The following is a 15,938-nucleotide window of genomic DNA, read 5'->3' as shown; positions in this document are numbered from 1 at the left end:
TTGTTTCCTGAGGTTGTTTGTGGTTGCGTTTCGTTTCGGTGGTGGAACTTGGTGTCACTGAGGTGGGTTCAGAGCACCTTGAACCGCTAAGCTTCTCCAGGCCCAGGGCACCACCTTGGCTATTAATACAAAATGCGAATAAGATGTTTATGCGGCATTGTTGACCCAGTAACTTTTATGCGTTATGCCTAAATAGGACTAGCTGTGCGCTGATTTTCACGTGAGGGGACATTGCAAGAGTTTCACAATCGCTGTAACCCTGGCCACAGCAGGCCCTGAAAGCCTCTACAAGCCCTGAAAGCCTCTGTGGCCCTTGAAAGAGGCACTGCGAGGCCAAAGTGGCGCTAGGCTGTTTGTGGCGGCCTCGTCCCGGCCTCGGCCCCGCCATAGCCGAATTTGCAACTTAGCCGTCCGTCATCAGCCATTCCGGCCATCTGATAACCATTGTGACGCCTTCAACCACATCCCACAATGTCACCGTCTGTCAGTGCTGCCATGCGCCCTATGGCGGCGCCTCTGCGGGGCCTCATCGCCGCCTCTTCTCCTATGCGAACGACGCTACTTCAGCGATGCGCCATCAGCACAACAGCCCTCCGACGAAGCGACAATTCCACACCGGGTGAGCTCCAAGTGGGAGAATTGCAAGGCGCAACATTCCGAGTTGAGCCCCTCCGAAGAGTCGGCGAAGACGATGCAACCAAGCGTGCAAGACTGCTATGTAAGTCTAAAGCTATAGAACTACTTCAATTCTAGAGCCTTGTTCAGCTAACTCGATTCTCCAAAGACCAGTCTCGGAAGCGCGGAACCCTCGAATCGGATCTCCTCCTCTCTACCTTTGCTTCTCAATATCTTCCGACAATGACGACCGAGGAATTGACCCAGTACGACCTCTTCCTCGATGAGAACGACTGGGACATCTACTACTGGGCCACTCAGAAAGAGCCCAACTCCTCCACCAACCCCTCCGTTACATCTAGCCCTGCCAGTGCCTCTTCAGGCTCCGAGTTCATGGAGAGGAAGCAGGATGAGCTGCCTAAAAATCCTCCCAAGGGCGAATGGGCGCAGACTGTTGGCAACTTCAAGCCTGCGTACAGGCCCGTGCCGAAACGGTGGAAGGATAGTCAGATCCTGGACAAGCTGAGGGCGCATGTTAGAACCAAGAGCGTAAATGGAGGCGAGGGCAAGGGCATGGCGTTTATGCCGCCGCTGGAGTCATAACAGAGGAACTTGTAAGATAAAAATAAAAAGTTGAAGAAAGAAGAAAGATTCATGGAGAGCATAAAAAGGATAAAGTATGGGTGGGAAAATGTAACAATAATCTCTGCTTTAATGCTTACAAATACCTTATGATAGCCTCACTCGGAATTGCATGTACTAGGCCAGCCTCACTTCCTCAACCGCTGGGCCTTTTCTCACCACGCAAACAACACCGTACAAGAAACGACACTAAAGGGGGGTACTCGTTCACACATACACACACAAATTTTACTAGCAAAAAAACTCTCGATGCTCTATTTTTATTTTCCAACGTATACTCAATAGCTTTTATTTGTCGTTTTTCATAAATTCGTTACCTAATAACGCAACCCATCCAATGCACCGTCTGTAGTGCTTTTTATGGCTAATAACCAGAGAAGAGAAAAAAAAGCAAGGGTAGGTCATAAGGTCATTATCAGGACTTGCCCCGACGTCTTCTCTCATTTCCAAAAGCAAAATCCGCACGTCTTTCGCGAACAAACAATCCTCAAAGCTAAGAAAGCAGCAAGAGAAGAAGGAAAAGAAAACAAATAAAAAAAAAAAAAAAAAAAAAGGACAAGTAGGCCAACAAAAGCAAAAGAAAATCAAAGACAAAAGCTGAGGCTAAAATATCATGGGGGGAAAAGCCACCCAAGATTGACTGTATCTCGCCTGAAGATCATTACAGGTAAATCCTCTAATTTTCTCCGTCCGCGTGCACTCCGCCTTAAGAGTCACGCGGAGGACAATGAGAGAGAACGAGTAAGCCGACAACCGCGTGCCGCCTTCTTTTTGTGCAATTAAATTCCTCCATGCATAAAAAAGAGCCGTCACTCATCAGCCATGTACATCCGTGACAGGGGCATCGTAGATAACATAGAATCGATGGCTAGTCGTGAATTCATCATCGCGTCTTTGACATGGTGCGAAAGCCCATGAATCGTCTGCGGGTGCAAAGAATCATAAAAAAAATCAAAAAAAAGTACACGGCAAGGAATGTCGTTACACCCCCATTGGAGGAAAGAAAAATGGCCAAGAAAAAATGGTGCCACAAATCGCTGCAAAGTAAGAAAAAACTATTTCATGACGCCGCCGCTGTTTCCCCCCACCGTGGTTGACCTTAAGATGCTGCAATACCTCGAGAACATGGAACTCAGTGGAACATGAAACTCGTCAAGGCAAAAAGTTCAGATTACGTAGTTTGGTTCTATCGCCGGCGGGGAGCTGCGATAGCCGAAGCAGGTCGGCTCATAGCGTCGTACGTAGGTGCGGATACTGTAGTCTCCAGCATAGTCTTTCGTCGCTTAAGATCCATTCCCATCTCATCGCTTGCAGGCCGCACGATGTCATCATCGTCGTCCCGTCCCCTCTTCATGCCTGCACCCGAGCCATTCATTACCGGGGGCTGGGTAGCATAACCGTTTGACATGGAGCTGGGCATGTCGGTGGGCTGTGCATATACATCGTTGCCTGGGGCACCGTTCGTTGGTGCCCGGTCATTTGACATCACATTGTACAAGTTGCTGGTTGACTGCTGAACCCGTTGCGGGGAGTTGTAACCAGTGTGATGTTGGTAGTAGGGTTGAGGGGGCGCCGCGGTTCTGGGTGTCGCTCGCCCTGAGGCAGGAGGATGGCTCTGGGAGTTGGCCATATCGGACGGCATGTTTGCATCGTTGCTCATAGATGCTACGCCAGCTCCGTTGCTATAGTTGTACGGAGCACGAGCGTGATCATATGAAGCACTGTCGTGGGTATACTCAGCCTCATGCTCACCCTCCTCCTCAGGATGATTCTGGTTTTGCTGCTCATTAGGTCCCTTGTTATCGGGCTGCTCGCTGGAGATGGCCGCAGGCGGTCGGCTTGCAGGGGGGCCCATCTCGCTCTTCGCATACGAGCCAGGTTGGCTGTACAAGCGGTCTGGCGGCGGGTTCGCTGAGTTCTGGTAAGGCGAATGCTGGGCCGACGGCGCGTTGTACATTTGACGCTGGCTGTCATAGCCTTGAGCAGCAGAGGGGTAAGATTGCATGCTCTGGATGGAACCCGGAGGAGTTGCAGCAGGAGTATTGGGCATTGAGCGCGCGCCGTTAAGGCCGCCGTCCATCATGGAATTAGCACCTTGTGATCCGTTCATGCCCTGGTTCGACCAGTTGAAACCCTCTGAAGTGGCCATGCTTCCCATCACGCTAGAAGCACTGGTAGGTGGCGTGGGGAAGGTCACTGCCCGATCAAGAGGAGGCCTGCTGGTGGCTGACTGTGAAGGCAATGACTGCTGAGGGCCGGGTAGAGCCAATGGGTGGTGTTGTCCGATTGATGGCAGGCCAGGAGGAGCTGGGTTTCGCATGGGAACGCTCTCACGTCTTTGTCGGTCAGCGGCGGTCATGACTTGGCTTGTCCTTGCGGGGTTGGCGCTAGGATGATAGAGGAGAGCACCAATGTTGTGAACAAAGAGCGGATACAACATTTCCGTAATCTTCTCCTTGTTTGCAAAGTCCAATGCTCGTTCATACGGGATCCTGTTTGTATATTAGTTAGAGGCCAACTTACTTTCCTTTCTCCAATGAGAAGGGGGATAAACATACCAAACGCCCTTCAAGTGCATGGGGCCGATCTTGACAACATGGCGAACCTTTTCGCTCTTCAAGATGCCATCTCGACGGCCACGAGTCATTCCAGCGACATTAAGTAGCTTTGTTCCATTAATCATGTGGTTATCTGCAGCAAATCAAGTTAGCAACCACATCTTATATTAGAAGGGATGTAAACATATCAGGGGTTGCAATACCTTCTCGCCTAGCAACACAGATGCCTCGAGCCTCAACCTGGAAGCAAAGACTGCCCTCATCCTCCCACAGTGTAGCAGTGACACGGGGCTTCATGCCTGGGGGAGGTTGCTGTCCCGTAGTATCGAATCCGACGTACTGAGCTTGGCCAGCCACGCCGGGAATAGAAGGCAGAACAGTTGACTGGTTGCCCATGGGATTTGATACTGACGGAGGTGCAGCTGTAGGGGATGTCATGCCATTGTAGCCATACTGGTTGTAGGGAGCCTGGTTTGAGTAAGGTGAAGGCCCAGGAGGAAGCAACTGAGGTTGGTGTGAATAGTGCGTTAGACCAGAAGTAACGGTCTGAGGAGGGGGCGGCTGCCCAGCTGACATGTGCCCTGCGTAGTACATGTCGGCACTCTGGTTCATCGCGTCGTAACTGACGATGGTAGTGGCCGGCCCCGTGATGGCTTGGGCGGGCAGCGTTGGAGACGGGGTCTTGGGGCCGTTTGACGATGAAACAGAGGTATACGACGACAGAGACCCGGTATGAGAGCTAATTGACGAGGCAATGGAACCAACTCGCGGTGAAGAGGTGCTTGAAGAATCTGCCTGGTATGGCAGCGGCGGAAGAGACGGCAATCTGTCGCTGCTCATAAACGATGGGCGGGAAGCAGCGTGAAAGCCCAAGTATGGGAGGTCAGAAGGCCCTCGGGTCTGCACTTGGCTGTGTGGCAAATCCAGCTTTCCGGTGTTTTCCTTATTTGTAAGAGCAGAGGATGAGGCAGACAAGAGCAGAGCCTCGTCTGGAAAGGTAGGAGGATGAAAAAAACGATGGAAATCGACGCTAACCACTCAACGAAGAACGCTCGCAATGAAAGAGTCCAAAGTCAATCGGAAAGACAAGGCAATTGGGGAGATGAAGGAGGTCCAAGGTTGTCCAGCAGGCTCGACAAATCTAGCGGTGATCAAACGCTTGGGAAAACGATGACAACGACGAGGCGAAACTTTTTTCTTCTTTGCGAAACAGTTAAGAGATACTCGTAATAGAAGCGTTTTTAGTCGTAACAAGGCATCAAAATCAGTCGTTTCGTCTCAATCGTAACATGCGAGATGGTCTGCCCCAAAAACGCTGCAGCAAAGACTTCCAAAGCGCAGCTGAGGCAATATGAAAAAGTCGGTGATGAGGGCGGTGCAACAGACGCCGCAAGTAGCAGAATGCCAGCAGCGAATGAGGACTGTGTCGAAGTGAGAAGTAGAAGGTCGGTTTTGAGAGGTGGAGGAAGGCTTTAAGATGGACCACAGCTGTGTGCAAACAACTGCAGGCGTTTGTTCGCTTCCTTGTCAAAGTCACCCACTACTGCAATGCAGAGCGATTAGCTGCGTTGAATGCCGGATAAGAGAGAAGAAGAGACGGAACGATGCTGGGGCATGAAAAAAAAGAAATTTGAAAAAAGACAAGAAGAAGAAAAGATGGAAAAGAGAAAGGCGGTCGAGGAAGGTTGTGCGGATGAGGAAGAGAAAAGAGAGCGAGATGTAGAGGCTGGCCAGCTTAGCTTATCCGGCAATGTCTCTTTTTTTTTCTCTTCGCAGTCGGCTGATGACGGTGGGGAATAAGACGCCGCCAACAGGGCAAGGCACAAACGTCAAGGACTCAATCAATGCTCGACTTACCTTCGTCCTCGCCTCTCAGTCTCGGAAGCTGAACCACAAGGGAAGAAGACAAGAAAAAATTGAGGAGGTCGGTGGAGTCGTGAAGACAAGAGGAAGAGAATCGAAAAGACTGTCGCCAGGCCAGGCTGGGGACGGTTTTGTTTTTGGCGGTTGAGGGGAGGCAGACCAACGGGGCCAGGCCAGGCCAGGGAATAGCGGTAGAGTCAAGGTTCGGGTGGGGAACTGAGGCCGCTGCCAGTTGGTTACAGTGGGCAGTGGGCGCGAGGTGACGGTACTTTCCAGCGGCCGGGACAGTGCGCAGACAGTGGCGGCGCCGCCCCAGGTACAGTACGGCCAGGCGGTACGAGCGACCAGGCGCTGGGCCCCTTGGGCGCGTATACAGGTGCGATTGAGGTAGCTAGGGGGTCTGCGCAAGCCAAGCACCCTTCGCGGTTAGGCCAGACTGTGGATTGGTAGGCCTGGAGTGGGTTTGCGCACAGCTTGGAGGAAGTCGTCGAGCCAAGCAAGGTACACAGTCGGGTGCGATTGGCGTCCCCATCGCCGTACCGACGCCGTTCTGTTCCACTGGCCCTCGCTGGCCTGGGCTCTCGCCAGGGCACTTGCCGCTGAGTTGCCCGCTGTACAAGCAGCCTGTGGCGCTGAGGCAAGGCGCTCTGCCATCAACTGGTGCTTGGAGCAGCAGGAAAAAAAAGTACAGTACGGCCTTCTAGCGCTTGGCCCGGCCTAGCCGCTGTCTTTTCTCTAGCACCGTTCAGCTCCCCCCTCTCGCGCGCCTCCTCACCGACCTCTTTTCCCTCTCGTCGTCCTCTCTCTTCGCCCTCTGTCCCGTCAGCGGCCTGCTGGCTAGGGGCGATATCTTGCCATCCTTCGCCCGTGGAGGCCCAAACGCTGCAGCAATCGACGAACCTTCTTCCTGCCAGCATCTGCAAGTCTCTCCCGCCACGGCGCCAGCTCCACAGTTGGGCGCGCACTGCTAGCAAGCTTGCAGGAGCTGTCTCCCGAGTGAGTCCCGCAGCAAAAGAGAGCACGGTACTTGGTGCTCGCACTCGTACCTGTACGTGCAGACCTGCGATTTGGGGTGGAGCTGGGCGTCCAACGCAGGGCCTGGGTCTCGACAAGGGTCGGAGGGGTGTGCCAGCGCGGCGTGGGTGGATCAGCGTAGCACCAGGATTCGTCGATGGGGTCAAGGTGAGGTGGTGATGGACGATGGTCGTTAGCAGCAAGAGTTGTGGCCCACCCATACTTGTCGACAGGGGACGGACGGACAACGGGCAGACGGGGCTTCCGGCCACAAATCCCAGAGTGCTGACGGCGCTTGCTTGGCCGGCGCTGCCCTTCTCTGCCGTCAACAGAGCTTTGCTTTGCTGTGCCCTTTTTGACTCTCGTCCACCGCTCTCTCGCGCTCCCTCCGTCTGTCTCTGGTCGCGGGTACGCGTTGTCTCTGTCCCCTGCTAGGCATTGGGCGTGGCCTGACATCCTTGGACCATGGACCGCTTCTTACTACGGAGACCAGGCTCGAGGCTACTTGCACCTGTATGCCCGGACATGGACCCTGTGCTATCGGCCTGAGAGCTCTCTCACTCTTGCTGCGGATACGGAGCACGGTGCTACATGAGACTAGGGTTGATACGATTAGACAATCGCATCAGAGATCTTGCCTAGATAAGACGATTCTGGGTTGGGGGGCCGGGCAATGGAGAATGCGCTAGCCACCTTGCGATGACTTAGCGAGAGCGCAGGCTAATGCTACGATGCTCCGTACTGCTACTCTCTCCGGAGTATGATGTACTTGAAGCTCTTGGGGGAGGAACAAGCGCTTCTCTCTGTTGGGAAGCCTGAGAGGAGGGGGGCTTAATATCCATGAGCTTCCCGTCCCTGCCTTGGCATCATGTCCTAGCGGGATTGCTACAAGCAACATGATCTCGCGAAAGAGCTTTTAGCGTCTTGATGCTCCCCCTTGAGATTTACAAGCACGAGCAGTGCGCCGTGCAAGTACGTCGGCACCGAAGATCCATGGCAAAAGTTGGCCACCAGTGTGCGATACCGACACAAGTTCAGCCATTGGCTCTTTTGCTTTCCTGCCCATGCTAGTCTAGTAGTGGCTTACTCGTCGGCCGACAAAGCGTTTTCAACTGGTCCGACTGTTTTTGTCAACGGAGCGACAATGCCAGTGGCTGGGCCGCCGTCAGCAAACCCTTTACTTTGCCCTGCTCAGGCGTTGCCGAGACAAGTCCATTACACTCTTTCTTGCTTCCGTCACGATACTACAAGCCATCTGCTTAGTCGATTCTCACTCCGGCGCTCTTCTCCACCTTGGTCCTCGCAACATTGGCGGAATCCAGGCTGTTTAGCAGCATTGCTCAAGCACATATCACGTAGCCCTACTAGCTGTATCAGCAAGCTTCGAGGGAGTCAGAATCCCAGCTTTATCCTGAGCATATAGCCGGCTGCAGGCCTGCTCGGAAGAGCGCCATATTTTTAACCTTGTGGTGGCGCAGATACCAATCTAAAGGCCATTCTCCGCTGATCAGCACAATGTTATGCTATGACTGGCGGACAGGCCAAATTAATGCTTCAGGTTGGTCTTGTAGATGGCTGCTTTGTATACTCAGCAGCTGCATCGATATGCCGCAAAACTCTGTTGGAGCACTAAGTCGAATAGCTCTGCGTTAATAAAAGGTACTAAAGCAGCAGCTGCACAAACACGTGCGTGATACCCAAGTTCTGGTAGCGTTTCCATACATTGTTCCTCGGCCGGTTCCTGAAAGTATGAAGGTTGAGTTATCCGCTAACTCTGGCTAGCATACTGACTAATACTAGCCCGCACTCAGCCTTCGTATTCCACCTCTACCGTTGCAATTATTCACGCGATCGCTTGCACATGCGCTATCAACTCGGGTACACGGAACGCTCCTAAAGGTGATAGCACCTGAGCCGAAGGGAGCAAACTGGGTAGAGATGACAAAGCTAATTGGCATGGACAAAGTCAAAAAGAAGTTGAGGGAAAAATCAGGCGTTATTAGTGTCGCGGGCTGAAGCAGCTACGGCTCGGGTTGCTAGCCCGGCGCACAGCCTCTGCAGGTACTCGTACTTTGCGGAGTGCTTTAGTATGGTCTGGAGCGAGGTGCGCCTATGATGCAGCTCGAGGTAAATCGTCCAGTGAGTTGCGCCGTACACGCAATGAGGAACGATCTGTTGGGCTTGACAGGGACGTGGCGCTGTCAATTGCGAGGCACCGGAATGCGCCGTTGCGGCTTGAAGTTACTAGACGTCGTACCTGTAGATGCCCCATTCTGTTTGTCGATGGATGCTGCCCCAAAGGTTGAGCACCTTGGTGGTGCCTCGTATGGAGTACCTTGATTCAGTATTATCGATAAGTGGCTACCTTCTATCTTGCCTGGGTCTTTGGCCACCCCGCTTCCGATCGACGTTTTGCAGCGACCCAAGGCAGGCAGAGCCGGCGCAGTAGGCAAACCTGGGTTCGTCGAGAATAGCTGCCCATGCTAGCTCATTCTCGCGATGGTATCTCTTCTTCATCTTCTCACCCGCTCTGATGCTCCATCGTTCACCCGCCTCGCCAAAAGTGCCGCGGAAATCCAGGGTAGGCAGCGTCTCGACCGAAACCCGCCGAAAGTAGAAGCGGAGATATTACCACATGAAATAGTACAGGCCACAGGCACAATTGCCTTTGTCTCCACGGACTTTTGGCGACGGCATGGGATTTGCAAAGGTGGTCGATTAAGGCGATCTGGCATGGCATGGCGCCGACATGCACCCAGAGCCGCGGCGCACGATGCACGCACGCACGATGGGGAACGACGCACATTCGCATCAGGAACAGAGTTCCACGATGCATCCTTTCTGCATCGGCCAAGGCGCGCATGGCAAAGCTTCCAGGATCATGCATATCGGGGCAGGCACTCCTTCATGGGCTCGCCGTGAACCCGAACCCGCCTCTGCAAGGCCACTCTCGCGCCTGTGGCTCGATATAGCACTTGCAAGCCATTGAGCTTGTTGGCCAGGCCATGATCCAAGGCGTTGTGGTAGTATGGGCTCTGGGCCCTCGGCCCCGGCTGGCTAGCCCGCAGCTATTGCGAAGTAGTATTTGCTGCAAATTTTGCCTTCGACGGGCGACCATAGGCCCTTTACTAATCCTAGGCTTATACAATGGTCCCGCGCCATGTGTGGTGAGACATTCGCCCATAGAGATTTAGTTTGCAACCAACAGCATCGGCCTCGCCCTAACTGTATCAATACTAATGACACCGAAAGAAAGTCTCATTAGCTCCCGCACATGCCTATGCAGCGCTTACCGAGACTCGTTTGCGCACCTACGAATAGCCAAAAGCAAAATAGGAAAAAGCGTGAAAGAAGATTGTCAATCCCAACGTCACATGCAATTCTTGGATCTACGCCTTCGCCTGGGCCTAGCGTTGACTTGGCTACAGATGGGCCGAACGCTATCTGCATCATTTCCTGATACGACTATGGTGATCATGGCTCCAGAGCCAGCTTTAGCAGCCACACTCTTTCCATCATAAACTCAAGCCAACCCTCCTGTTCATCGGAGAAATTTTGGTCAATTGCGGCCCCTACTGCTGCACAGAGTACTCGGTTGCGTCGCCCAGTTCACTCAAACGTCTCTTCATTGGAAACATAAATGCCATGGTTAGATTTTGCGCCTTGATGGCTATACAACAAAGCTGCCAGGCCCATAATGCTTCAAATCCCATCTTTGGTTTATACAGCCTTCCGTACGAGTAGTACGTGCATACAGCCTGGCGACTCCACAGTTGGAAGATAAACCAACCAGGCGGGCGTTTTGAGATCACCAAGGACCTGGCATGTGTGGAGAGGCGCAAGTGTAAGCGCAAGTGCGATTGCAAGGTCTTCCCTGCTAACCGTTGCGATCCCGGAGAAGTTCATTCCGCATTGCATGCTGCCGCGGAACACGGCTGTATATGGGAGGCGGCTATTCGCTCCTCCTGCGCCTCGGTTCTCGCTCGTATCTAGCAGCAGCCATACCAAGCATTTCCCGTGATGCTCTGCTCATGTTTGCGCAGGCCTTGATATGGCGAGCGAGGATCTGATATCCGCGACATGCCGGCTTTGGGGGATGTGGTGCCACTGCAGAAAGGAGTGGGGTGCTGCCGACCGAATGCAAGATTCCGTCGGGGACTAAAGCGCCGCTCATCTTGCCTGATGCACGCTTACCACGGCGTGTGCAAGAGTCCGTAACTTGCATAACCATAACATGCATGCCTTTGACACGGCTATGTCTACCAAGAGTGTCTTGCACATATCTTGCATGAATACGTTATGCACCCTCGGTAGACAAAGCCTGTTGACGATGTTTGCCACCAACGACGCTGAGGAATTCTTCACGGCTGGAGTCACCAGCACAATATGCCCACAACAAAAGGCGTTCGCCATGCTGTGTACGGATGCTCAGCTTCATATCTATGCTAACCTCTATGAGGGATCGATTATACCCACGCCATCTCTTGACTCATGGACCATGTCCCGACATCCGCTCCCGTATTAGCATGTAAAAATTGGGGGGATTTTTTTGGCCTTCGCGTATGTATGTACAATGTATACAGGGCGGCACCATTTGTATATCAATCATATATGTGGTTCATGCTACCATTTATTGATGGAAGCATCTTCTACTCATGTGTGAGTACTCTTCCTCTCTTCTTCTTCTCATTTAAATACTTGCTTTAGAGCCGCTAAGTGGTAGCAAAAGTCCATCACAACACATCTGCAATCTCTCAATATTACAAAGTACCATGGCTAAAATAAGTGGGAAGATACGCATCTCGCACTGTACGAAGGTCACTTGCCCCGTACCGGTACTTCTTACCAGCCATCCATTATCGAGGCATGGCCTGAGCTTAGGGGAAGTGAAAGAGAAGGGAGTGGAGGATGAGGGGGAGGGGGGTATGGATTGGCAAGCTCCTCTCTCTCGCCTTCTCTTTGACCTGCTCTCGTTTTTTTTTGTGCGATATTCTCCCTCAGCGTACGGATTACAAGAAAGAAAACTCGGTTTACGACGAAACATATGGCTAGTATGAGAATGGGTGAGACCCAGCTCAGACAGCGTTTGAAATCCTCCCTAATTGAGAATTTACATCGTGGGCGGTCTTCGTATCTCGCCGGGAAAACCTTGCAGGGGCGGGGAACAAGAGACTCAGCCAACTAGAGTGGTTGTGGTGTCTTGCATCTGGGGAGGCTTGACAGCTGGCCGCTCCCCACTGGCTGTATCATCTCGCCAGCACGTTTCAACAAAGGACACATGGCCAGCCACACGACCAACTCGGTCCCGGAAGTTAGTATATTTTTGGTCATGATCTTGATCTTTTTTTGTCTTACTTCGGAACCACCATCACGCATCACACCAAAGGCGAAAAAGATGGATGGTTGTTGTCCCTTGAGCGTGGGTCGAAATAAAACGGCCTTCTCCGGCGGTCGGAAGTAGTAAATTGTACGAATCAATGGAGCGGACTGCTATGATACAAGTGCGGTAAGCAAAAGTATGCTGCTACTTGTACTTCGTTTGTTATGATCGCAATTAGTGCCTAACCAGGGCAGGGAGTTGTCACTCGGGGGGACAGTCTTGTATAAGCAAACAAAACACAGGCTTTAGCAGTCCTCCCTCGACGACGTACATACTACTGTAGCGATAGCACGAATACGCACCCAATCATCACTCATGTACTTCGTACGGGAGCCGCGAATGGGTTATGAATGCACGTCTAGCAGTGTTTTGCTAATGTCATCAAATGACAGCGGCTGCTGCTGCTTCCTTCTCGGCTCTCGTCTCATGTGAGCCAAGGGGTGGGCACTCTGCTCTGCTAGCTACTGATACGCTGCACATTGTGCACGCCGCTTGAGACTCATTATGCATGACATGCTGCAGTATGAAGCATGAGTTGATCTGGCATATGGCTATACAACAACCCTGGCCGAAGCATCTCATTCCCCAGCCTTGCTTCACTGCGGGTTGTTGGCCAAAGTCTCGAAAACGGGTCAACCGTCTGCTTTTGACTTCTGGTTAGAAGATGTAATCACTCTTCCAGGAATCACCCAAAGTGCTAGGTTCAAACTCAATGGGTTAATTGACGCGTGGTGGCACTTAAAGATTACTATAATATGAAGCCGCATTGAATACTTTGAAAGATACTCACAGTACAGATCGAAGCACTCTCTGGGCTTATTGTGGAAAGGGTTCTGGACCAGCAGTATACATTGTGCGATATCATCAGCCTCTCTGCTCTTCCATCTAGAATTCAGACCAGCGTATTTTGATAGACTTCCGGCAATGACGTTTTCGTGATCCAAGCGTCGATGCCATGGTTTTAGAAGCACTCGCACAGATACGAGTGAAAATTGCCCTCCGCAGAGTAACACTCTGAGCACCTGTGCCACCGAACCCGCACACCACGCGGGCCGGTCGTACTTTGCATAACAATTCGATGATTTGAGGCCCCAAGGCGTCGACAATCTATCTGTCATACAAGCTCCGGCAAAAATTCGAAGCCCGCGTCGCGACTCGGGCCTGAAAGTCACGTTTCTGCGCCACCAGTTTTTGGCCTCCCCAATCAGATCATCAAATCGCTCTCTTTCCATAAAGGATGAGTGACTGGGCGTTTCACCAGCTCATCCGAATAATTTCAGCAGTGCGCAAAAGTGCCCTCGTTGAAATCCTACCATAGGTTGAAGCCGAATGGTCCTTCATTTCTCCTTTCATAGACTCAAGCTCGAGGTTGAGATGGCGGCAGAGTCCCTGCAGCCTTGCTCCTAGCTTGAAGCTTTGTTTAGCATGATACAACCCAGAAGAAGAGGGGGAGGGGTGGCCATGCTAGCTTGCAAGCACTTGCATGATGCACAGCGGCTATGTATGTCTAACATTTATCCAATCAATATGCTTCGCGTGGGGACTCCAACTGGACAAGGGTGCCCTCCTGAGCAGTTTCAAGACCACCAGCCACTTCCAGCCCTCCATTTTTTTTTTTTAAACCGCCATGGAGTACGAAGTATACGTATAGTACCTAGAGAGAGATATAGCATCACTAAGGTACTTTCGACTTCTATGATCTGTTATATCAAATTGGTCAAAATGACACAAGCAACATATATCCCTTGGCATGCTGGGATGGTCTCTATCCGACATGACGCATGGTATCATGGCTGAACTTCTCTCTCTCCACCTTGTGTGTCGGTGTCAATTTCGGTGGAGGTTGTCGCTCTCGTTTGGTAGATCCTACATTAGGCTTCCCGTCTCTTTTGGCGTCCGGATGCGAGCAAGTACTTCCGTCAGCCAGCAGGAGAGAAGGGTACCGACTCCGGAGCAGCTGGGCGCTCCCCGTTATGCACGCTTTTGCGGGATGGTTACCTACTCATGTTGAGTGTTGCTGAGTTTTAACTCACCCACGACAGGGCCTGGCTGAAGCGTGAACTCTAAGTACGGAATACCAGGCCTTCAACACACTGCCGCCCACCTCTGCTGAAGCTTCATACAGTGCAGAATTCAAGCCTTGATCCTAGTCGAATTGGTGATGACATGGAGACCTCTGGTTTCTCTCGGCTGTGTAGCATTGGCACTTAGGTTCCTGCTGATGGCAATCTCGCCATTTCTGAAATTCGCTCTCTATCCTCATATGGCTAAGGGCACGAGTATTCCTGCAACAGCTTCCGGTCGGGCCAGAATGGGAAAGACATTTTCTCTTCCTTTTCAGCTTTTCAGCACGACAACCCACTCATTCAAAGACCATTGGCTATGGGCTGGGTCGATTGATCCGGTGGCTGCGGTCAAATCCATGGGGGATTTTTTTTCCTCTTCTTTTTCGGTTTCCTGATTTCGTTCCCAGGGCTTACTAGAGACGAGATGAGTCTTTGGTATCATGCGGTGGTTTTTTTTTAGCGACTCCAGTGGCCAGGGCGGCGAGGGTCCTCAATATCAGCCAGACCAATGAGAGCACACCACGTCTCTGCCATACCACACCAGATCCCGCGCAGGGCCACCGTCCGCCGCCGTCGCCGGCGCTGTTGTGTGGCTTCCCACCCTAGCACCAGCCAAGCACGTCAACTCCTCCGCAGGGCTGGACCTCCTGTGGGAGCATTCGGACTAGAGAAGGGCGATTTTGTCGAGCCAGCACATCCAGCGTCTGTTGGAGCTTCAAGGATGAGCTATCCAATTACCCAATGGATGTTCATAAGCGAAGCCATAGAGGAGCCCTGCGACACAGAACTAGTGATTGCCTAGGAATTGGGCTCTAGTTCTCTGATCTTCGTACTCCTCACACTGTTTCTTCCTCTGCCGAATCTAGAAGCTAGCGTCTGCCGCCAGGTTTCTCTATGCTGCACCTTCGGACGACCCTGGTGATAGTTTCTTGGCTTGGACTCTTCAATTTACAATCCCCTTCGCTCGAGAGCACATGCAAAGACTGCATGGCTAAGACAAGCAGGAAAAGAGGTCCGAGCCCGAAGTCTGAGCAGAGGAAATTCAAATCCACGCTGCTTGATTATTATGGTGGGCGCGGCTGTATATACAAGTGCGCACCTTGCCTGCAGACGCATGGGACAAGCGTGTATTTCTGGCGAGACTGCCCCCCGACTCGGCAAATGTATGCTACTTGCACGAAGTACGTGTACAGATACATGCGTAGAAGAATGGTCCGCTTCACATGGAAGGCCGAGGGTTGTTCTATGGCTTCCCCTCCCAATATTGCTCTGATAGCAATATCCACTACTACCCTAGTTGTGAAGGACGTACAACATAACGACTGTTCCAAAGGAGCCAATGCACCACTCCAAAAGGTGCGGCCTGTCAAGGGCAGGCTAATTCCGCTATCCGTCATGTTTAGGGGTCTGCAAACGAACGAGACAAGACAAGATGAGGCGAGGCGAAGTGAGGCGAAATGAAGGTATATTTGATGACAATCTGCAAGCAATTCCCCTTCTCCCCAAGAAATTGGGAATCATGGTGGAAGACGATATACGAGGTACAATGCTACCGTTTCTTCTAGTTGTACTAATTCGTGCCTAATTCTTCTCGCTTTCAACGCCCGTTTGTATATTCCATACAGCTTGGCTCCTGATGAGCTTTGGCTACCCTACCAGGCTGCTAGTGGTCGTGTTGTTGTCTTTGGCTTTCAATCCTCTTCAGCCAACCAACCAGCATTGGCCGTTGGACTGTCTCTCCCTGCGAATTCCCACAGCCCTAGTGACGTACTGTTTATTAATGAAATGGCAGTGGCGTTG

General features: G+C 52.1%; 5 protein-coding genes across 5 annotated transcripts; 3 read left to right on the top strand and 2 right to left on the bottom strand.

Moving 5' to 3' along the window:
- Window positions 1-129: 129 nt before the first annotated feature.
- GGI43DRAFT_252977 (succinate dehydrogenase assembly factor SDH5) lies at window positions 130-1,418 on the top strand. The gene is made up of 2 exons (XM_083200851.1): window positions 130-718; window positions 785-1,418. Exons 1-2 carry the CDS (start codon window positions 472-474, stop codon window positions 1,216-1,218), a joined length of 681 nt encoding a protein of 226 aa, XP_083064279.1. The 5' UTR covers window positions 130-471; the 3' UTR covers window positions 1,219-1,418.
- Window positions 1,419-2,398: 980 nt separating this feature from the next.
- GGI43DRAFT_252986 (transcription factor) lies at window positions 2,399-4,971 on the bottom strand. Its single transcript, XM_083200852.1, has 3 exons — window positions 4,019-4,971; window positions 3,816-3,948; window positions 2,399-3,749 (listed from the first exon to the last, which is right to left on the bottom strand). The coding sequence occupies exons 1-3, from the start codon at window positions 4,653-4,655 to the stop codon at window positions 2,444-2,446; spliced, it is 2,076 nt and encodes a 691-aa protein (XP_083064278.1). The 5' UTR covers window positions 4,656-4,971; the 3' UTR covers window positions 2,399-2,443.
- Window positions 4,972-11,099: 6,128 nt separating this feature from the next.
- Window positions 11,100-11,811, top strand: GGI43DRAFT_252869 (uncharacterized protein). The gene is made up of 2 exons (XM_083200849.1): window positions 11,100-11,351; window positions 11,422-11,811. Exons 1-2 carry the CDS (start codon window positions 11,266-11,268, stop codon window positions 11,747-11,749), a joined length of 414 nt encoding a protein of 137 aa, XP_083064277.1. The 5' UTR covers window positions 11,100-11,265; the 3' UTR covers window positions 11,750-11,811.
- A 455-nt stretch (window positions 11,812-12,266) lies between these two features.
- On the bottom strand, window positions 12,267-13,479 carry GGI43DRAFT_396651 (uncharacterized protein). The gene is made up of 2 exons (XM_083205000.1): window positions 12,863-13,479; window positions 12,267-12,712 (listed from the first exon to the last, which is right to left on the bottom strand). The coding sequence occupies exons 1-2, from the start codon at window positions 13,302-13,304 to the stop codon at window positions 12,705-12,707; spliced, it is 450 nt and encodes a 149-aa protein (XP_083064276.1). The 5' UTR covers window positions 13,305-13,479; the 3' UTR covers window positions 12,267-12,704.
- Window positions 13,480-14,782: 1,303 nt separating this feature from the next.
- Window positions 14,783-15,895, top strand: GGI43DRAFT_252585 (uncharacterized protein). Its single transcript, XM_083200848.1, has one exon. It carries the CDS (start codon window positions 15,033-15,035, stop codon window positions 15,597-15,599), a length of 567 nt encoding a protein of 188 aa, XP_083064275.1. The 5' UTR covers window positions 14,783-15,032; the 3' UTR covers window positions 15,600-15,895.
- The last annotated feature ends 43 nt before the right edge of the window (window positions 15,896-15,938 follow it).

Source organism: Trichoderma evansii, assembly GCF_050947405.1.
Source record: "Trichoderma evansii strain SZMC 28006 chromosome Unknown GGI43scaffold_3, whole genome shotgun sequence".
Classification (NCBI taxonomy): Eukaryota; Fungi; Ascomycota; class Sordariomycetes; order Hypocreales; family Hypocreaceae; genus Trichoderma; species Trichoderma evansii.
The sequence above is the reverse complement of the archived record's forward strand: the minus strand, read 5'-3'. Positions and strand labels throughout refer to the sequence as shown.